The sequence below is a fragment of the Camarhynchus parvulus genome, chromosome 10 (assembly GCF_901933205.1).
Source record: "Camarhynchus parvulus chromosome 10, STF_HiC, whole genome shotgun sequence".
Taxonomy (NCBI): Eukaryota; Metazoa; Chordata; class Aves; order Passeriformes; family Thraupidae; genus Camarhynchus; species Camarhynchus parvulus.
In genome coordinates, this window is record NC_044580.1 from 3,300,299 (window position 1) to 3,322,625 (window position 22,327).

The 22,327-nt window shown below is 58.1% G+C and overlaps 1 protein-coding gene across 1 annotated transcript in view; it reads right to left on the minus strand.

Moving 5' to 3' along the window:
* Window positions 1-3,802: 3,802 nt before the first annotated feature.
* The window catches only part of SEMA7A (semaphorin 7A (John Milton Hagen blood group)), a 28,369-nt gene continuing 9,844 nt past the window's right edge, over window positions 3,803-22,327 (minus strand). Inside the window, exons 2-14 of the mRNA XM_030955624.1 lie at window positions 16,432-16,565; window positions 15,328-15,378; window positions 14,605-14,700; window positions 14,443-14,527; window positions 13,510-13,620; window positions 11,479-11,618; window positions 11,034-11,212; window positions 10,814-10,922; window positions 9,481-9,679; window positions 7,952-8,067; window positions 7,186-7,337; window positions 5,887-5,954; window positions 3,803-5,327 (exon numbers count right to left, since the gene is read on the minus strand). Coding sequence (XP_030811484.1) covers window positions 4,981-5,327; window positions 5,887-5,954; window positions 7,186-7,337; window positions 7,952-8,067; window positions 9,481-9,679; window positions 10,814-10,922; window positions 11,034-11,212; window positions 11,479-11,618; window positions 13,510-13,620; window positions 14,443-14,527; window positions 14,605-14,700; window positions 15,328-15,378; window positions 16,432-16,565 — 1,787 coding nt within the window. The 3' untranslated portion in view covers window positions 3,803-4,980. The remainder of the gene's footprint in view (window positions 5,328-5,886; window positions 5,955-7,185; window positions 7,338-7,951; window positions 8,068-9,480; window positions 9,680-10,813; window positions 10,923-11,033; window positions 11,213-11,478; window positions 11,619-13,509; window positions 13,621-14,442; window positions 14,528-14,604; window positions 14,701-15,327; window positions 15,379-16,431; window positions 16,566-22,327) is intronic.

Genomic DNA, 22,327 nt, shown 5'->3' on the forward strand with positions numbered 1-22,327 from the left:
ACCCCAAATCCCAAACCTCAAATCCCAAATCCCAAACTCCAAATCACAAATCCCAAACCCCAAATCCCAAACCCCAAACCCCAAAACCCCAAACTCCAAATCCCAAACCCCAATTCCCAAACTCCAAACCCCAAAACCAAAACCCCAAATCCCAAAACCCAGATCCCAAACCTCAAATCCCAAACTCCAAACTCCAAACCCCAGATCCCAAATCCCAAGCTCCAAACCCCAAGCCCCAAATCCCAAACACCCACTGGGAGCTTTTGGGAATGACTTTTGGGGTGTCCCGAGCCGGAGACAAAGCTTGTCCCTTGTCCCTTGTCTTGTCCCTTGTCCCTTGTCCCCAGGTGCTGGGCTGGGGGACAATAGGGAGGGGGACACGGGGGTCCCCTCTTTGGGGTGTCCCCGGGACAGGGATGAGCAGCGGGGCTGGCGGCGGATGCGACATCGGCGACAAACACCGGGGGGCGCGCCGGGCCCGTCAGTGCCACCGCGCGGGGACAGCGCCGGTCCCCTCCCTGCGCGGAGCGCGGAGCTGTCCCCTGCCAGGCCGCAGGGGCTGTCCCCTCCTGTCCCATGGTCCTTGTCCCCTCCTGTCCCCTGCCAGGCCGCAGGAGCTGTCCCCTCCTGCCCTGCGGGCCCTGTCCCCTCGTCCCCATGGTCCCTGTCTCCTCCTGTCCCCTCCGAGGTCCAGGATCTGTCCCCTGCTGTCCCTGTCCCTTCCTGTCCCTGTCCCCATTGCTGTCCCAGCCCCAAACCCCACCGGCTGCAGCCCCACACCTTGGGGACATGGTGACACAGTGCCACCCCCTCCTGTCCCCCTGCGCTGGGCCCAGGGGACACGGAGGGACACCGAGTGACACTGAGGGACATCAGGGGGCATGGAGGGACACCAAGGGACACAGAGGGACACTGAGGGACACTGAGGGACACTGGGGGACACTGAGGGACATGGAGGGACACTGAGGGACACTGGGGGACACTGGGGGACACTGAGGGACATGGAGGGACACCAGGGGACATGGAGGGACACTGAGGGACAAGGAGGGACACAGAGGGACACCGAGGGACACAGAGGGACACTGGGGGACACAGAGAGACATGGAGGGGCACTGAGGGATGCAGAGGGACACTGAGGGACATGGAGGGACACCAGGGGACATGGAGGGACACTGTGGGATGCCGAGAGACACAGAGGGACACTGGGGGACACAGAGAGACATGGAGGGACATGGAGGGACGCGGAGGGACACAAAGGGATGCTGGGGGACATGGAGAGACATGGAGGGACATGGAGGGACACCGAGGGACACCGAGGGACATGGAGGGACGCCGAGGGATGCAGATGGACACTGAGGGACACTGGAGGACACTGAGGGACACTGAGGGATGTGGAGGGACACCAAGGGACGCAGAGGGACACTGGGGGACACCGAGGGACACACAGTGAAAGAAACTCATGCATATGCAGGGTTACAAAAGGAATCGGGATTCCTCTGCCTCAAGCGTAATAAACTGTATAAAATATCCCTGCTGGAAACGGCGCTCGTGAGCAGAGAGAGCTCTGATGGGATGGAGGCGGATCCAGGCTCACCCAGCACTGACCCGATCCCAGGATCAGCGCTGTCCCTTTGGCTATGGGGTTTTGAGGATTGTATTTTTGTCACAGAAAAGAAAAACTTTTCACATTTTGATAATTTATAATGCCTGCAATCCCGGCTCTGGTGGATCCAGGGGGATCCCCATCCCAGCGGGAAAGATTCCCGGGGTGCTGCTCTGGGGGGTCCCAGCAGCTCTGGAATTCCACCCGTGGGCATATGGGATGGTCCTGCATGGCAAGTCCTCTTCCTGGAGCACCCCCGGGCTGCAACAGCCCCAAAATGGGGAAAAAAACCCCAAACGCTCCGGTGGTTTTTATTTGAGTTGTGTGGAACAGCCCCAAAAATGGGGAAAAAAACCCCAAATGCTCCCTTGTTTGAGTCGTGTGGAACAGCCCCAAAAATGGCTCTGGAAAAAGCCCCAAATGCTCCTGGTGGGTTTTGTATGAGTTGTGTGGAACATCCCCGAAAATGACCTTGGGGAAAAAACCCCAAATGCTGCTGGTGGGTTTTGTTTGAGTTGTGTGGAACAGCCCCAAAAATGGGGAAAAAAACCCCAAACGCTCCTGGTGGGTTTTGTACGAGTTGTGTGGAACATCCCCAGAAATGACCTTTGGGAAAAAACCCCAAATGCTCCTGGTGGTTATTGTTTGAGTTGTACGGAACAGCCCCAAAAATGGGAAAAAAACCCCAAATGCTCCTGGTGGGTTTTGTATGAGTTGTGTGGAACAGCCCCAAAAATGGGGAAAAAACCCCAGATACTCCCTTGTTTGAGTCGTGTGGAACAGCCCCAAAGATGGCTCTGGAAAAAGCCCCAAAGGCTCCCGGTGGTTTTGTTGTTGTTTAGGGTTTTCTATAGGGCAGGGGGCTCCCTCCGGAGGTCCCTATAGGGGTATCTGTGGGGCAGGGAGCTCTCCGCTGTGCCTGTGCCGGGAAAAGGCTGGAAGAGCCGCTGGAATATCTGAGCCAGTGTGCTGGAGCGAGCTCAGATCCCAGAATAACCCCGGGGACAGCGAGGTGACAGCGCGGGGACATCGCGGCCCCCTCGGGCAGCCCCGAGGCCGCAGCAAATCCCGGGTTTCGGCTCGCTGGATTTCGGGAAGCAGCGGGTGGGACTGGGAGCGTGTCCCGGGATAAAACACACGCGCAGGGCTCGGCCTGCGCTGCTTTCCTGCGGGAATTCGGCAAAAGAAGCCCCGCGGTTTGTCCTGGCTGCCCCCAGGGGCGGGGAGGTGACGGCGAGGGGACACCGTGCCTGTGTCGCTGTCACCCGCGGTGCTCGGCCCCCCTCTCTCAGCCAGGTGTTTGGGCAAGGAAAGGGATTTTGGGCGGCCAAACTGGAATTCTGGCAGGGAATTCTTGAGCGTCGCCTTCGTGCGCTGCTGCCGAGCCTCTTCCCCGGGATTTTGGAGCTTTGGGGTCCCACCGGTGAGGCTGGGAATGAGAACAGATCGGAGTCCGTGCGCTGCACCCAAAAATTCCCCTCGGGCTCTGGGCTCCCCGGCGTTCCCACCCCACGGGGCTGCCAAAATTCCCGTTCCCGCCTCGGGAATCGCCCGCTCCCGGCTCCCGCCTCTCCCTTCCCGCAGCCTGCCGGCGCCAGCGGGAATCCTGTGCCAAAAGAGGGATGGAGGCAAGGGAAGGTTTCGCTTTTCTGCTGCCAAACCTCCCTCCGGTGAGGAGCGGGGACGGCCGGGTCCCCTCAGCGCCACCCCCGTGTCCCCAGCGCCACCCGGCTGTGTGTCACTGCAGTCCTGAGCTGCAGCTCGTTCGCCCATCCCGAAATATTTCCCTGAGAGCAGGAGCACCGGGAATAGCCGGGAATGGACCGGGACGTGCCCCGAGCCGGCTCTGCCTTTGTGCCGGGGCCGATTTGACGGAGGCTTCGGTCGCTCCTGCCTTTTTTAGCACCTCCCAAAATCCCGAATTCCAGTTCCCCGCCTCCCGCAGCCCTTTTTTCCCGAAAATCCGGAGCATCCCAGGCAGGAGGAGGGGGGATGGCTCCACACCACGAACCCCGCCGCAACTCCCACCCCTCCCTTCCCAGGGCTGCTGCTCACTCCCTCCTTTGGGATTTCCAGCGGGAATTTGCTGCTGGATCAAAACAGGAGCCCCAAAACAGGGGCTGGAAAGAACAGGATGTGGAAAAAGGCCAGGGAAGATCCCGACCCCCATCATTCCCAGTGAGAACCACGGCGCTCTCCTGCTTTTTTCCACTCTTTATTCCAACCATCCGCTTTGGTTACAGGTCTGAAAGGGTTGGGGGGGTTTTTTTGGTAGCTGTTGTGGTGGATTTTTTAAAATTTTCCTCTCCTGTGATCCGCCCCCACCTGCTGTAATATTATAAAATCCTACAAGACAGAAACGAGCAGTCGATATAATAAATATCTGTTAGTCCACAAAGTTAAAGTGCTTTGAGAAGGGCTGTGAGAAGCTCTGTCCTGGACTGGGGATGGGGAACATCTCGGGCATGTAGTGCACTAGGAAGCTCTGGCCCGCTGCCCGCGGGCTCTGGACGTGGCCCCGCGGCCCCTCGGGCTCTCCTGAGTGAGCAGGAGCCGGGACAGGCATTGGAAGCACGGCCAGGGTGTCCCCTGGGTGTCCCCGCCCAGGGCAGGGCCGCTCCGGGCTGGGCGAGGTTGGGACAAGGAGCGGGACCCCCCTTTGCAGGGGGAAAATCCCGATTTTCACAGTTTAGTCTCGCTCCGAGACCTCCGAGAGCGCGGGGGAAGCGGAGCCGGGCCTGCCCCCGGGGACAGGGACAGGGACAGAGGCGGGGACAGGCGCAGCCCCCCGGTGCCCTGAGATCCGCGGCCGCTTTCCCTGAGGACGCCCGGGCCAGGGTGGGAGCGGGCACGGCCCCGCTGCGCTGCCCCTCAGCTGCCTGCAGAGCATTTGTGCGTCTCCAGCGTCTTCCCAGCGCCTCCCGCTCCGCTCCGGGCTCTGCTCCCACCTCCCCTTCCCGTCCCCACACCCCAAATCCAGTCACCTTCCGAGGCTTTTCCATGCAAATTCCCAACGCGGCGGCGCCGCCGATTCCCGACCTCCCTCCCACACCAAAGAAAAAAACAACGACCCCAGCCCCCCTCAAGCAGGAGGGGACTCGCCGGGGGTGTCCCAGCCGCTGCCAACCCCAACATCACCCCCCAAAACCTCGGGAGGCAGCGGGCATCCCACAGTCCGGAGGAGGCGGAGGGCGGCTCCTCCTCCTCATCTTCATCTTCATCACATGCAAGGAGCGGCCGCGCCCTGAGCATCAGCGCATGCATGGCTGGCCGCGCCGCGTGTCGCGCCCTCCTCCCGCGGCTCCGCCAGCGAGGCCGGCGGGCAGGAAGGCTCCAAGTCCACGGAGCTGCAGCGGGCAAGGGCGAGCGGGACGGCGTCAGTGGAAGAGCTCGGCCAGGGCCACCACGAGCAGCAGCTGGAGCCACGAGGCCAGCACGGCCGGGGCACGGCCCCGCTGCCACAGGAAGCGCTGGCGGTCCAGCAGGCGCTCCTTGACCAGCGCCTGGCGGAAGCCGTCCTCCTCGGACACACAGACGTAGTGGCCGTAGTGCTCGCGGCGCACGCTGGGGATGAAGTGGAAGCAGTCGTGCTGGGGGTGGGAGGTGTTGCAGCTCTTGATGAGCACGTCCTCGTGGTACCAGTTGTAGGTGGCGTAGTGGGACTCGATGGAGCAGTTGAGGTAGTAGCGGGACAGCGGCATCACCGAGATGTTGCGGAAGTCGTCTGCGGGGACACGGGGTGAGGGGGAGTTAGCTGGGAGCAGTCTGGGTTTTAGTGGGGTGGAGGAAGACTCAGAGAGAGAGAGAACTCCTCGAAACTCCTGCTCTGCCCTGTTATTCCTGCTCCCATGTCTGCCTGAGAGCCCCCTAATTTCAAAATTATAATTCGGAGGAAGGGGGTTTGCATTTTCTATTTCAGGGGAGGCTCCTGCCTTCCTTAGCACACACCTGTCTGTTCAAACTGAGACAAATGACCCGTCCAAACCCATCCAAACCCTTCCAAATTGATCCAAACCCACCCAAATCCATCCAAACCTATCCAAAGCCATCCAAACTCACCCAAACCCATTCAAACTCATCCAAACCTATCCAAACCCATGCAAACCCATCCAAACCCACCTAAATCCCTCCAAACCCACCCAAACCCACCCAAATCCATCCAAATTCATCCAAATCCACCCAAACCAAACCAAACCCATCCAAACCCACCCAAACCCACCCAAACCCATCCAAAGCCTGGAGAATCTAACAGCTCCTTCCCCAACCACAACATCTCCACGTACCTTCCTTGACGTCGCCCCTCTGGCAGCTTCCTCGCCACGAGTCCAAGTTCAGGTTCTGGAGCACGTCCCTGGGGAATGGGAATGGGAATAAGCACCAACAGAACTTCGGGAAGCGGTGGTTCAGGGATGGGAATCCCCCATGATGAGCGGGAATCTCCCCTTCCCATCCCAATTCCAGAAGGTTGGAGATGATCAACGTGAGACCCAGCAGCAAGGAGAGGGATAGGGTACCCAAAACCATTCAGGGTCAGGATGGATCTGCACAGAGTAACCCAAACTCTTGGGGACAGAGGTTGGGTGCCCAAAACCCTTCAAGGAAGGGATGGATCCATACAGAGAACTCCAAGCTCTTGGGGAGAGGGGTTGGGTGCCCAAAATCCTTTGAGGAAGGGAGGGATCCATGCAGGGCACCCCAAACTTTCAGGGAGAGGTGTTGGGTGTTCAAAACCCTTCAAGGGAAGGATGGATCTGCACAGAGCACTCAAACTCTTGGGGAGAGGGTTTGGGTGCCCAAAACTCTTTAAGGGAGGGATGGATCTGCACAGAGCACCATAAACTCTTGGGGAGAGGGGTTGGGTGCCCAAAAGCCTTCAAGGGAGGGAGGGACCCATGCATAGAACCCCAAACATTCAGGGAGAGGGGTTGGGTGTCCAAAACCCTTCAAGGGAGGGAGGGATCCACACAGAGCACACCAAACTCTTGGACAGAAGGGTTGGTGTCCAAAACTCTTCAAGGGAAGGATGGATCCATGCATAGAACCCCAAACATTCAGGGAGAGGGACTGGGTGTTCAAAACCCTTCAAGGGAGGGAGGGATCCGCACAGAGCACTCAAACTCTTGGGGACAGGGGTTGGGTGCCCAAAACTCTTAAAGGGAGGGATGGATCTGTGCAGAGCACCCCAAACTCTTGAGGAGAGGGGTTGGGTGCCCAAAACCCTTCAAGGGAGGGAGGGACCCATGCAGGGCACCCCAAACTTTCAGGGAGAGGGGTTGGGTGTCCAAAACTCTTCAAGGGAAGGATGGATCCATGCATAGAACCCCAAACTTTCAGGGAGAGGGGTTGGGTGTCCAAAACCCTTAAAGGGACGGATGGATCCGCACAGAGCACTCCAAAGTTTTGGGAAAAGGCATTTGGGTGCCCAAAACCTTTCAAGGGAGGGATGAATCCACACAGAGCACCCCAAACCTTTGTGGACAACGCATCCACCCCAAACCCACGCACGCGCTCAGCCCAGGAGGGGAATGCTGGGGCTGTGGGTGTTTGCCTGGTGGGATTGGGGTGGGAATGGCCCCACACACCTGCTGAGGGCCAGCGAGAGGCAGGAGCCGTTGGCCCAGCCGCAGTAGGGGTCCCTGGCCAGCACGCAGCTGTGGCAGTTGTTGCGGTAGGCCCCGCACATGTCCATGGGCAGCTCCAGGACGCGGCTGCTGGAGCCCACGTAGAGCACGGCCTGCGGGAGGAGAGCACAGGAACGGTCACTCCGTGTCCCAGGGAAGGTCAGGAAGGAGCTGGAGCTGCTGGAAGGAGGCTAAGGAGATGTTCTGAGGGTGTAGCTCCTCTAGAGCCAGGCTGGGAGAGCTGGGAGTGTTCACCTGGAGCAGAGAAGGCTCCAGGGAGAGCTCAGAGCCCCTGCCAGGGCCTGAAGGGGCTCCAGGAGAGCTGGAGAGGGAATTTGGAGTGCCAGCACACAGGGAATGGCTTCTCACTGCCAGAGGGCAGGGATGGATGGGATATCGGGAAGGAATTGTTCCCTGGGAGGGTGGGGAGAGGCCGGGATGGAATTCCCAGAGCAGCTGTGGGTGCCCCTGAATCCCTGGAAGTGCCCAAGGCCAGGGTGGGCACTGGGACTTGGAGCACCCTGGGATAGTGGAAGGTGGGGCTGGATGATCATTAAAGGTCACAGGGTGATCATTGAATTGATCATTAAAGGTCATCATAGGGTGATCAATAAAGGTCCCTTCCAACCCAAATAGTTCCATGATTTCAGTCCCAGACCCCGGGGCTGGCACTGACCCACCCATGCCTGTCCCACCCTGTTCTCCCACCCCCGGAGCCGGGACCCACCCTGGCGTGGTCCAGGATCATGGACTGGATGGGATCCTTGTTGGGGAACACCTGGATCTCCACGATGTTCTGCACCCCATCTGGCAGCTCCACCACCTTGTGGATGGACCCCTTGTCTGGGGAGAGAGAGGGCACAGCCCCGGTGAGGCACCCTGAGAGGGGGTGACGGTGCCAGCCGGTGCCTCCTGGACCTGACACCCAGCGAGGGCAGGAGCAGCACCCCGAGGGAACGGGGCTGGGACTCCTCGGGGCTCCCCCTTCCCAAAGAGATCCCTTCTCCCCTCAGCCAGGGGGAGGGGAAGCCCAGCTTGGGCAGGACCCCAGGTGACTCTGTGCCCATCCCACAGCCCTTCCTGGTGGATCAAGCTGCCCAGGGGGACCCTGCAGGGCACTGGCTGTGTTTAGACCCAGGATTCTGCAAATTCTCTATTGCTCTGTCCCTCTGTTTCTCTCTATTTCAACTCTATTTCTCTGTTTCTCTGTTTCTCTCTAACTCTGTTTCTCTGTTTCTGTATTTATTTCTGTTTCTCTCTAACTTTATTGCTCTGTTTCTCTATTTCTCAATTTCTCTGTTTCTCACTAACTTTTTCTCTGTCCCTGTATTTCTGTTTCTCTGTTCTTCTATTTCTGTTTCTCAATTTCTTTGTTTCTCTATTTATTGCTCTATTTTTCCATTTCTCTTTCTCTGTTTCTCTTTAACTCTGTTTCTCTGTCTCTCTCTAACTCTGTTGCTCTATTTTTCTATTTCTGTCTTTTTCTGTTTCTCTGTCTCTATTTCCCTGTTTCTACCTCTCTTGTTCTGTTTCTCTATTTCTCTGTTTCTCTATTTCTCTGTTTCTCTCTTTCTCTATTTCTCTCCAACTGTCTCCATTTCTCTGTTTCTACCTCTCTTGTTCTGTTTCCCTGTTTCTCTCTATTTCTCTCTGTTTCTCTCTTTCTCTATTTCTCTCCAACTGTCTCTATTTCTCTGTTTCTACCTCTCTTGTTCTGTTTCCCTATTTCTCTCTATTTCTCTCTGTTTCTCTCTTTCTCTATTTCTCTCCAACTGTCTCTATTTCTCTGTTCCTACCTCTCTTGTTCTGTTTCCCTAATTCTCTCTATTTCTCTCTGTTTCTCTCTAGCTGTAAAATCCCAAATCCATCACTCGTGGGCCCCAATCCAACCCCAGCCACCCACCGAGAGCCGGCTGCACTGTCTCCATCACAAAATCGGGAATTTAAACCCCTGCAGGTCCCTCCACGAGCACCAGGGAACACATCCCACAGATGGGAGGCACCAGGACAGCTCGGGAAGCACCAAAAACCGACGGAGCTGCTCCTTGGGGAAGGATTTCTGCCCCCCAGCACGAGCCGTGCCTGCCTCCCCCGTGCCTGGGACGCTGCCCGGATCCCGCCTGTGCCCACACAGCCAGCCTGGCAGCGTTCTGCTCTTCCCGAAATTTGGCAGCTCGCCGCTGCCTGACGAACATATGCCAGGCTGGGCACGCAGCCCTGCCCGCGGGGAACGTCCCCTACGCGGTGTCCCCGCACCTGTGGCCAGGTAGAGGACGTTGTAGCGGCGCCCGTCGGCCGCGGGCACCTCGTGCACGCCGATTTTCTGGTAGCGGTGCTTGTTGTGGAACAGGGGGCTCCGCGACGGCGACAGCGGCTCCACCCGCTCCTCCACCTCCGGGTGGCTGTCCGCGATTTTGAAGGTCTCGCTCGGCGTGTGCTGCCCCGAGGGGACGCACTGCGGGCACAGGGGGCAGAAGGCGACAAAAGGGACACTCAGAGGGTGAAGCCCCAGGGGACAAAAGGGGACAAAAGGGACCGAGTCAGAGGGTGCTGCCCCGAGGGGACACACTGCGGGACAGGGGACAAAGGGGACAAAAGGGACCGGAGTCAGAGGGTGCTGCCCCGAGGGGACACACAGCGGGCAGAAGGGACAAAAGGGGACAAAATGGACAAAAGGGACCGTCCTGTCAGAGGTGCTGCCCGGAGGGGACGCACTGAGGGAGAGGGGACAGAAGGGGACAAAGGGGACACTCAGAGGGTGAAGCCCCACGGGGACAAAAGGGACCGGAGTCAGAGGGTGCTGCCCCAAGGGGACTCACTACTAGCAGAGGGGACAGAAGGGGACAAAAGGGACCATCAGAGGGTGCTGCCCCGAGGGGACACACTGTGGGACAGGGGACAGAAGGGGACAAAAGATACCAGAGTCAGAGGGTGCTGCCGCGAAGGGACAAAAAGGGACAAAAGGGACCGGAATCAGAGGGTGCTGCCGCGAGGGGACACACTGCAGGACAGGGGAGAGAAGGGGACAAAAGGGACCATCAGAAGGTGAAGCCCCGAGGGGACACACAGCGGGCAGAAGGGACAAAAGGGGACAAAAGGGACCGTCCTGTGAGAGGTGCTGCCCGGAGGGGACGCACTGCGGGAGAGGGGGCAGAAGGGGACAAAGGGGACCATCAGAGGGTGCTGCCCCGAGGGGACGCACTGCAGGACCGGGGATAGAAGGGGACAAAAGGCACCAGACTCAGAGGTGCTGCTCGGAGGGGACAAACTGCGGGCACAGAGGACAAAAAGCACCGGAGTCAGAGGGTGCTGCCCCCGAGAGGACGCGCTGCGGGCAGAGGGGACAAAAGGGACCAGAGTCAGAGGTGGGCGGGGCGCTGAGGATGGCGGGAGAAGGGGACAGCTCTACCCCGGGGGTGCTGTCACTGTGCCCATGCCAGGTGCCCTCTGAGATCCTCTCTCCCCGTGCTTTCCGCGAAAGGACCGGAGCTTTTCCAGCCTCCCCCCGTTCCCAGCTCGTCCCTCCCTCCATGTCCCCTTCCCGAGGTCCCCCGGGCCTCCCGCGGGGCGGCTCCTGCCCCTCCCTCACCTGGCCGGGTTTGACCTCCGGGGTGGGGCCGTTGTAGCCTTTGAGCCGCGATGTCCTGAACACGTTGTCGATGTCCCCGAAGGAGTAGACGCAGACGGCAGAGCTCCCCCTGAGGGGACAATGACAGGGTCAGGGGGGACACTGGGCTGTGCTCACCGCCGTGCTGTTTTCCAGAGGGAAAAGAGGGCTGGAAGGGAGGATTTGGGCCAGGGCCCCTCACCAGGTGTTGGTGAAGAGCCCGTAGACCTTGGAGTGCCGCCAGTCACTGGCAGGGACAAAGAAGACGTCCTGGAGCCAGTTGAAGTTGCCCTTGGTGACGGGGTCCACGCAGATCAGGGTGGCCTTGAGGAACGTGGTCCACTTGGAGGCTGAGAGGGAGCTGGTTCCTCCCCTGTCCTCCTGGGGGACAGGGACAGCAGGGAGAGGGTCAGGGTTTGGGGGGGAACACCCCAAAATGCCCATCCTGATGGGGATGCTGCCACAATCCCGTTCCTGCCATCCCGGTGAGACCGAGCAGGGAATTCTCTCCCCTACGAGGCTGAGGGACCAGGCTGTGCCCCACTCAGAGGGGCCAAACCGAGCCTGGGTAAGCCCAGGGGAGCTGGCACGTGCCCTGTCCCCCCCGGAGCTGTCCTGGCTGCCACCCCAGCCTGTCCCCAAGGTACCTTACACAGCTGGGCCACCCGCGAGATGTTCCGGGGCGCCTCGGGGCTCTTGTCCGGGTTGTCCTCGCGGAAGAAGTAATAAATCTTGTCCTGGTGAGGCTCCTCGTGCCTCAGCGTGGTGGCCTTGACAAACTGAGGGTCTGGGGAGGCAAGGGACAGAGCTTGGACCTGGTTTCATCCGGGAAGCCAGCAGTGGGGACAGGGCAGGGAGTGGGACATGGCTGTGGCCCAGGGAAAGGACAGCTCCGAGCCCAGGCTGGCCTTGCTGATCCTTGGGAAGGCTGAGCTAGAACTGAGACTAGACTGAGCTCAAGAATAAAGCAGGGATTTATTAAAAGGATCTCCTCAATGGATGCACCTCGGGCAGCACAAGAGCCAACCAAGATGAACCAAAATGGTCACAAAAATGGACACAAAGGTCTCTGACTTTTATAAGTTTTGCTCCATCTGCATATTGGAGTTAATTGTCCAATTACAGCTTCAGGTTATGAACTCCCATCCTGCTTGTTTTTCTCTCTCCAGCCCATGTTGTTCATGCCCTTGGGCCTGAGATGTGGATCATTTGTCCTTGGTGCCCAGGTAGAGCAGGAATTGTTTTGTCTCCCTGCTCTGTGAGGAGAGCCCACCATCCCCTGACATGAAGCCCAGACCCACACACTAAAGCAGCGCAGAATGTGAAAATAGGAAAGCTAAGCCTGAGGCATCAGTGCCACCTTCCCAGTGCCTCCTGCCTGCCTGCACAGACTCATTCCCTGGAGCCTGGGAAGCCCTGGCAGCCACAGAAACCTGAGCCCCCCTGGCTCTGGGAGTGTTGTGGGAAGGAAGGAAGGAAGGATCCCTCAGGAGGAGCAATCCGTGCTGTGCGTTGGGAAAACCCCGTAATGCCGTTCCTATTAATGCACCCCTGGGTCCCTCTGAGCATCCTGAGCTGCTGTTTCCATAGCAGGGAATCTCCAGGGACCAGAGCCCTGCTGTGGGAACAGCAGGGAATGTCCCAGGCTCAGTCTGGCAGCCCTGGGGCTCTCAGGCCTGGCTTGGTTTTCCCCTCCCTGTTTTATCCCGCTGTCATTTTAATTCCATTTTTTATCCCATTAATGCCCCATTTCCCCCCCGGAAGCCACCACAGCAGCCACGACAAGCCCAGGGAAGTGGAGCAGGGTCCTTTCCCCGTGTCCCCTCCCTGTCCCTGCCCTGGGTTTGACCTGGCTGGTGTTTGCCCAGGGCCTCTGCCTGCAGTGGAAGTTGCCCAACGCTGCGGGGCAGCTGCCGGGCATTTTGCACAACCCAATTTCCTTCCACCCCGCAGAGGGGACTTGCCAGCCTCGTTTCCCCATGCCCCAAGGACGGGGGAGTCACTTTTGCGCTGGTTTGGGACAGGGCTCAGGGGAAGCAGACAGCTGGTTCCCTCCTGGCTGGCACCGAGGGCACCCATCACTCAGATTAAGCTCAGGGGGCACTGGGGCAGTACAGCTGCACCACAAACTGGAGCTTCTCTACACAGGATGGTGGGGAGCAACATTTAACTGTGGATCTCCCTCAGCACAAAATTCCATTGCCAAAGAACCAGGAATTTCCAGTTCAGAAGGTGCTTTAAGAAGATCAGGGACCCAGTGATGTTAACTGGTTATGGGATTTATCTCGTTGGCAGCTTTACACCAATATTTATGACCATTGGGTACTGGCCAATCCTTGGCTAGCACCGGCACACCAAACAGGTCACAAAGGGTTTGTTTGGGCTTGAGCTGGTCAAACATTTGGTGTCTGAGCCTGCTGATTTGGCTAAAGCAACCCAAACATTCCTTTTTGGTGGATCTCCAGCCCTATCTGCGCTGCAAAAGGCAGCAAAGCAAAACTAACAAGTTTTGCTTAATCTGACACCGATCAGCCCCCACAAGAGGCTCTGGAGTTTCTCCTGCCCCCTGCCAGCTGTGGGGGGCAGAGTCCGGTGGGGATCCCCCCAGTGGGAATGTCCCCCTGCTGGGAATGTCCCCCCGATGGGAATGTCCCCTCGGTGGGAATGTCCCCACTCACTCTGCATCACGGTGTCGCTGGTGTAGAGCTCTCCCCCGCCCCTCACGCGGCGGAATCGAGGGATCTTCCCGTTCTGCTGGCTCTTCTTGATGGTGGAGTAGATGTCCTGGCCTGTGGGGAGGGGATGAGGAGGAGTGAAAGCAGCCAGGGCTTCCTGGGCGTCGCAGGGATGGTGGGTATGGAACAGGAATCCCAGTGCTGACACCCAGTCCTTGAAGCGTGGCAGGGACACATTCTTGGAAGGATCCTCATGTGTCCCCACAGCAGGCCTGGAGCAGTGGGATCACTGCAGGCCCTCCTTCCCAGGTCCCTCCCCACCCAAAACATTCCTGATTCAGGTCCCTCCTTCCCAGGGCCCTCCTGACCCAAAACATTCCCAATTCAGGTCCCTCCTCCCAAGGTCCTTCCCAACTCAAAGCATTCCTGATTCAAGTCCTTCCAAGGTTCCTCCTGACCCAAAACATTCCCGATTCAGGTCCCTCCTCCCAAGGTCCCTCTTGACCCAGAGCATTTCTGATTCAGGTCTTTCCCAGGTCCCTCCCCACCCAAAACATGCCTGATTCAGATCCCTCCTTCCCAGGTCCCTCTTGACCCAAAGCATTCCTGACCCAAAGCATGCCTGATTCAGGTCCCTCCTTCTGAGGTCCCTCTTGACCCAAAACATTCCTGATTCAGGTCCTGCCCAGGTCCCTCCTGACCCAAAGCACTCCTGATTCCCAACATTCCTCCCACACAGGGTCCCCATCTCACGCCTCCCATGGGAATCTCCAACCTCTGTCCCAATGGGATGTGCATTTCCATGGGAACAAAATGAGGAGAGCCAAGGGGACAAAGCCCTCAGAGCAGCCTCAGGAGGTTGCTGTTTGTGCCAGGGAGGCTTTGAGCACAACAAAACCACAGGAAAACAGGAAAATGGGAAAATATCCCACTTACCATCGACAACAACAAGGGTGTTGGAGTCAGGGGTGAAGGGAGCGATCCCTCTCCCATCCCAGGGCTGGCTCTCCTTCCTCTGCGTCTGGGGAAGGACAGAAGGGGATCCTGAGTGGGGTCAGGCCGGGTTTTCCCCAGCCAGGAAGGGGGAAGGATCCGTACCACATTCCAGCAGGTGGGAGCGCAGGCGCCAGTCCCGCACACCAGGAGCCCGTCCCCGTACTGCTCCACCAGGGTCAGGTAATTCCGGCTGTCCTCCTGCACGGGGAGAGGAGCCTGCCCATGGCACAGAGCCCCCAGCACCACGCCAATTCCCCGATCCTTCCTGGGATTTCCCAGATCTCCTCATCCGGAGGGAGATCATGAGGAGCACACACAGCTCCTTCAACCAAATACTCCAGCCCTCCCCATCCTGCTGTTCCCTCCTCAATGCAAGTCCTCCCCATCCTGTTATTCCTTCAACCCAAACCCTCCCCATCCCATTATTCCTTCTTCAACCCAAATCCTCCCCATCCCGTTATTCCTTCAAACCAAATCCTCCCCATCCTGTTATTCCTTCAACCCAAATCCTCCCCATCCCATTATTCCCTCCTTCAACCCAAATCCTCCCCATCCTGTTATTCCTTCAACCCCAAATCTTCCCCATCCTGTTATTCCCTCCCTCAACCCAAATCTTCCCCATCCCATTATTCCCTCCTTCAACCCAAATCTTCCCCATCCCGTTATTCCTTCAACCCAAATCTTCCCCATCCTGTTATTCCTTCTTCAACCCAAATCCTCCCCATCCTGTTATTCCTTCTTCAACCCAAATCCTCCCCATCCCATCGCTCCCTCCTTCAACCTAAACCCTCCTCATCCCATTACTCCCTCACGGGTGGGACCTACCAAATTCCCAGAGGACATGCACTGGCCTTCATTTCTCACTGGGAACTCTTCCTAGGATAAAGGAGAGGGAAACGTTTCCATTCCTGCTCTCCCAAGGCCACCAGGCGTGGGCTCAGCATGCCACAAGGTCACCAAAACCCACGAGGTGTCCTTGTCCCCCACCCCTGGCGCCTGAAATCCAGCAGGAAGGCCAGGCTGGATGCCAGTGACGAAATCTGAGCATTGCTGCTCTCAATTCAGGAAGGATCCCCAGCAGGAAACATCCAGGATGGATCCAGAAAGGATCCCATGGAAAGAGCCATGATGGATCCTGAAAGCATTCCAGGATGAAAACATTTGGGATGGATCCAGAAAGGATCCCTGGATGGGAACATCCAGGATGGATCCAGAAAAGATCTAAAGCTGAAACATCCAGGATGGAACCAGAAAGGATCTACAGCTGGAAACATCCAGGATGGATCCAGAAATGATCCCTGGATGGGAACATCCAGGATGGATCCAGAAAGGATCTAAAGCTGGAAACATCCAGGATGGATCCAGAAATGATCCCTGGATGGCAACATTCAGGATGGATCCAGAAAGGATCCCTGCCTGGCAATATCTATGATGGATCCAGAAAGGATCTCAGGCTGGAAACATCTGCCCTGTGGGGCAGTGAGAAGCTCGAAGGGATCCCACCCAAGGTAGATCCCACCCGTCTGTGGACAACACGGAAAATTTAACAGTAATCCTAATCCTAATCCTAACCATAACCCTAAACCGAACCCTAACCCAGAGGGATCCCACCCAGGGAAGAACCTGCCCATGGCCAACAGGGGAGATTTAAGCCTAATCCTAATCCTAAACATAACTCTAACCCTAAACTTAACCCGGAGGGATCCCACCCAGGGAAGAACCTGCCCATGGCCAACAGGGGAGATTGAACCCCAGCCCCAACACCAACCTAACCCTAGCCATTCTTTCCTGCTGGGATTTTGCTTCCTGGCAGGATGGAGCCAGCTGGGCAGAGACCAGGCTCATCCAGGCCCAGAATGTGGGTTGGGAGATGGATCCCAGATCCTTTTTATGGGGTTTTGCTCCAAACCCGTTAGCGGCGCCCCTCACCGTGTAGTTCTCACGCGTTGCAAAGTCGTAGTAGTAGAGCCTCCCCTCACCCCCGATGTAGATGGAGGAGGAGTTTTCCTGGTGGAAGAACACTGGGAACCTCTCCCTCCGTGGGAACACATATTCCTTGGCACCTGGGAAGGGCACACACCTCAGGGAGCTGCTCTGGGGGCACCCGCTGAGCCCATCCCTTCCCATGCCCTTGGAGGATGGACAGAGTTTGGATCTCCCAGGGGGATGGACTGGGTTTGGACCCCAGGAGGATGGACAGAGTTTGGATCCCAGGGGGATGGACAGGGTTTGGATACCAGGAGGATCAACAGGGTTTGGATCTCAGGAGGATGGACAGGGTTTGGATCTCCCAGGATGATGGACAGGGTTTGGATCCCAGAAGGGATGGACAGGGTTTGGATCCCAGGAGGATGGGCAGGGTTTGGATCTCCCAGGATGATGGACAGGGTTTGGATCCCAGGAGGGATGGACAGAGTTTGGATCCCAGGGGGATGGACAGGGTTTGGATACCAGGAGGATCAACAGGGTTTGGATCTCAGGAGGATGGACAGGGTTTGGATCTCCCAGGATGATGGACAGGGTTTGGATCCCAGAAGGGATGGACAGGGTTTGGATCCCAGGGGGATGGACAGGGTTTGGATCTCCCAGAAGGGATGGACAGGGTTTGGATCTCAGGAGGGATGGACAGGGTTTGGATCTCAGGAGGGATGGACAGGGTTTGGATCCCAGAAGGGTTGGACAGGGTCTGGATCCCAGAAGGAATGGATCCCAGGCCAGAGCCCATGTCTGACAGATGAAAGTTCCACCCAAAACCACCACCCCCAGACTCCATGTCCCAGACAGGAACAAAAAGTGACAGCCAGCCTTCAGACGTCCCAGCTGGCAGCAGATCCAGCCGTCTGCCCCTCTGCCCTTCCTCTTTCACACCCCACCTTCTCCAGCCCCCCTTCCCTGCAAACCCCCTCCGTTCCCGCTGCGTGGGCTGGGCGAGGCTGGCCCTGCTCCCCCCCCGGGATCCCAAAACCCGCGGTGTGCACGGGGATCGCTCCGGGGCTCAGGGCCGCCCTCTGCCCGGCGCTCCCAGCTCTCCATTCCCGCTTTTCCCTTTCCCAAACACAGCGGCCTCTGCCCTGGGCAGCGCTCCCAGCGCTCGGCCAAAGGCGGGGAGCGCCGCTGGAGCTGGCAGCCGGCACCGCCGGGCAATTAATCAGCGGCGCGTGGCTCTTAATTGCCAGGGCTGGCACTTGGCACTGCCCAGCCCGGCGCTCCCTCTGCAAGCGGCACCTCGGAGGTCAGCGGGGCGCTGAATTCCCGCTGGGTTTGTGGGTTATTCCCATCTCCTGTGGGTCTCTCATCCCTTAAAACAAGCAGAGTTTTCCCAGCAGGGCTTGGGGAAGCTGCCAGAACTGCCCGGGTCCAATTTGGGGACACAATGAGGGGACAGCTCCCTGTCCCCTGCCCACCCTCCCTTGTGCCCTGCCCAGCCTTCCCTGTGCCCAAAGGCTCCGAGAAACCGCTGAGCCCGAGCTGGAGAAGCTGGCACAGAACTTTCCAGGCTGATTCTGCAGCCAGGCTCAGTCCCAGCCTGCCCAGGACAGGCACAATCCCCTCCACACCCTCTCCCTTCCCAAAAACCCCATTAAAGTGCCGTGACCCCATCACCAACACACACCCCGAGGGGGTCTGCCCAGACCTCACCAAACTTCACTGGGTCTGAAACCCCAGCCCCTAAATCTCTGCTAAACCAGGCAAATCTCCAAGTTTTGAGTTGGAGCTCCAAACCAAGCTCCTCCTCCTCCTCTCCCACATTTCTCTCCTGCTGCCCTGAGGCTCCTTTGGGGGCTCTTCCTGAGTTTCCCCGAGCCCCGCCGAGCTGCGGAGCCGCAAACAAAGCAGCCCTAAACAATCATTTGGCCGGCGCCGAGGTTGTTGTTTATCCTGCAGCTCCCCGGGGACTGAATCAGAGCCGAGAGTGGAAACAGCTCTGCCAGCCTCCAGCGAGCCTGGGCTGGGCTCGGAGCTGGCAACGGAGCCTCCGAGCGCTTCCAGGAGCGCCCGCTGAGGTCCCTGTAGGGCTGGGGGTTCCTCTAGGGCTGCTCCTAAGCCCTGCAGAGCTGGTCCTACCTAAGCCCTGCAGAGCTGGTGCTACCTAAGCCGTGCAGAGCTGGTCCTACCTAAGCCCTGCAGAGCCGGTTCCAAGTCCTGCTCTGCCTGCAGCAGCTTGGGTTAGGGAAGGGGTTTGGATCCCTGTGGGATGGGAGAACATCCCTGCACCCCAAACTGCGGGTCTGGGGTTTGAACTCTTTCTTCCCTGGTGGGATGGGGGAATATCTCTGCACCCCAAGCTGCGAGTCTGGGGTTTGAACAGCATCAGAAGATGAGAATGAGGAGGCAGAGGGCATCATCTCCGTGCCAGAAAAGCATGGAATTGCTGGCAATGAAAGAGACCCCAAAGTTCATCTCATCCCACCCTGTGCCAAGGGCAGGGACACCTTCCACTGTGCCAGGGTGCCCCAAGCTCCATCCAGCCTGGTCTTGGACACTTCCAGGGATGGGGCCATGTCCCATTGTGTCCCCAAAGAACGCGACATCTCTCAAAAGCTGCTTTTGACGCTGGAAAGAAAAGGCCCATGCCCTTGGAGGACTTGGCCCTGCCGTCACCCCTGTCCCCAAATCCATCCCCGGAGCTCCGGGGGACACAGGGCTCATTCCCAGAGCCTGGCTGACCCCTCCGAGCCCCCGTGCCCGGCGTTTGCCGCCAGCCCCGCGGCTCGGGTGACAATCAATGGCACCACTGTCGCTGGAAATGTCCCCGCTGCGGGGCCTGAATGGGAGAAAGGGCAGCTTTGTGCTCGGCTGAGCTCCCACCAGAGGGGAGGGAGTGGGGACATCAAATCGGGGACAGGGACATCCTGGAGGGTGCCTGGGGGAGAGAGAGGGAGCAGGGACATCAAATCGGGGACAGGGACATCCTGGAGAGTGCCTGGGGGAGAGAGGGGAGCAGAGATGAGAACCAGGAGATGCTCCAGATGCGATGGAGGTGTTATAAACACACATTATAATATTGGCTTTTTGCAAATATTAAAATGGATTTCAGATGTGGGGTGTTAAAGTGACTTTGTTATAAAGATATGGGTTTAATTTCTGTTCATGAAGCTCAGTGCAGCAGCTGCTGTCAGTGTCACAGCGCCTGCAGGGATGGGATAACACCCAGTGAACACAGGGTGAGCACACCCGGACAGATGTGCCACACGGGGTGAGCACACCTGGACACATCTTTGGTGACAGAGCAAGCGGTTCCCAGTGGGACCAAGAGCCCCTTGAGAAGCACCAGAGCATCCCAGAGCATCTGGGAGCACCCTGGAGCATTCTGGAGCATCTCAGAGCATCCCAAAGGATCCGGGAACATTCCAGAGTATCCTGGAGTATCCCAAAGCATCCCGGAGCATCCTGGAGCATCCTGAAGCTTCCCAAAGCATCCCAGAACATCCCAAAGCATCCCGGAATATCCTGGAGCATCCCCAAGCATCCGAAAGCATCTGGGAGGATCCTGGAGCATCCTGAAGCTTCCCAGAGCATCCCGGAACATCCTGAAGCATCCCAAAGCATCCTGGAGCATCCCAGAGCATCCTGGAACATCTCAGAGCATTCCAAAGCATCCTGGAACATTTCAGAGCATCCTGAAACATCCCAAAGCATGCCAGAACATCCCAAAGCATCTGGGAGCATCCTGGAGAATCCCAAAGCATCCCAGAGCATCCTGGAACATCCTAGAGTATCCCAAAGCATCCCGGAACATCACAAAGCATCTGGGAGCCTCCTGGAACATTCTGGAGCACCCCAGAGCATCCTGGAGCATCCCAAAATATCCCAAAACATCCCAGAGCATCCCAAAGCATCCTGGAGCATCCCAGAGCATTCCAGAGCATCCCAAAACATCCCAGAGCATCCCAAAGCATTCTGGAGCATCCCAGAGCATTCCAGAGCATCCCAAAGCATCCTGGAGCATCCCAAAGAATCCTAGAGCATCGCAGAGCATCCTGGAACATCTCAGAGCATTCTGGAGCATCTTGAAGCATCCTGGAGCATCCCGTAGCCGGCTGTCCCCACCCCCGGAGCAGAGGGGCAGCGTGGGCTGCAGCCTCTCCCGGCAAAGCCCATCTCCCGGCCCGCCTGGGGCTGAGTCAGCCCCGGCTCTCCCTCTCCCTCTCCCCTCCTCTCCGCAGCATTCCCGGCTGGCAGCGCCTCCCGCAGCCCAGACGCTCCTGAGTCACCGGCTCGCGCCGCTCCCGGCTCCGGAAACAAAAAAAAGGAATTTCTGGGATTAAGCCCTTTTCTGACTTCTTCTGATTCCTATGGCGTGATTTATCAATCTGTACTGCCTCACCTTTCGCACGAGATTGAAAATGGAATAAAAGGTTTTAAAACGCCTCTCAGCTGCCCCATCTCTGGGTCAGGAAACCGTTAAATCCGACAGGAATTCTGTGGGAATGCGGAGCAGGGTGGAGGGGGTGGTACTGAACGGCTAAAATCAGGATTCGAGGTAAAGCATTGATCTGAAATATTTATCTGAAATAAATGGAAGTGGGATGGGAGCAGAACCTGCTGGGTTCTGGGAAGTGGGGCGGGCATCAGGCACTTCCTTCATTTCCTGCCCTTAAATCCCTTCCAAGTGGGGAAAACCTTGGATTGTTAGGTGGGAGAGTAGGGAAGGGAGTCTGCCTGGCCCTGGAATTGTCCACCCCTGGAATTGTCCACTCCTGGAATTGTCCTCTCCTGGAATTGCCCTTTCTCCTGGAATTGCCCTTTCACTGGAATTGCCCTTTTCTCTGAAATTCTCTGTCTTTGGAATTCTCTGTCCCTGGAATTCCCTGCCCCTCGGATTGCCCCCTTCTGGAATTGCCCTCTCCTGGAATTGCCCTCCCCTAGAATTGCCCTTTCTCTGGAATTGCCCTTTCTCTGGAACTCCCTGCCCCTGGAATTGCCCTCTCTTGGAATTGCGCTCACCTGGAATTGTCCTCTCCCTGAAATTCCCTACCCCTGGAATTGCCCCCTTCTGGAATTTCCCTTTCCCTTGAATTCCCTCTCCCTGGAATTGTCCTTTTCTCTGAAATACCCTCTCCCTGGAATTGCCCTCCCCTGGCACTGCCCATTCCCACACGGCCCCTCGGCTGAGCCGTGCCACCCCGAGTTCTCCTGTCGCTGTCACAGGACGGGGACACGAGGCCGAGCCGCCAGCATGCGGCAAACCGGGGTTGGCACGGGGCAAACCGGGATTGGCACGGGGAACCGGGATTGGCACGGGCGCGGTGCCGAGCGCTGGCAGCCGAGCCCCGCCGCCCAGGCGGCCCCGGGAAGTGTCGCTGTGACGCGTGGCAGCGCTGTCACTCGCGGTGGCCCCGATGGCACTGCCACCTGCTCCGCTGCCCGCGCAGCCGCCAAACATTCCCCAGCTCGGATTCCTTTCCCCACCGCCGTGACACGTTCCCACCTCGATGACAGCGCGGCCGGCTGGGATCGGCGCGGGAGGCAGCAGGAAGCGCTGACTGAAGGGCTGGGGAGCAACCCCGGCGCTCCACATCGATCCGGCTGCCGGGAGAGCACCGGGAGCTGCCTGGATGCGGTGACAGCCATCCTTGTCCCATCGCCAGTCTGGATGTGGGGACACCAATCCCTGTCCCACTCCCGATGAGGTGACACTGGTCCCCGTCCCACTGCCAGTCTGGATGCAGTGGCACCAGTCCCTGTCCCACTCCTGATGTGGTGACACCGATCCCACTCTGGGTCTGCATGCGGTGACACCAATCCCTGTCCCACTCCGGATGCAGTGACACCAATCCCTGTCCTGTTCCTAATGTGATGACACCGATCCCTGTCCCACTGC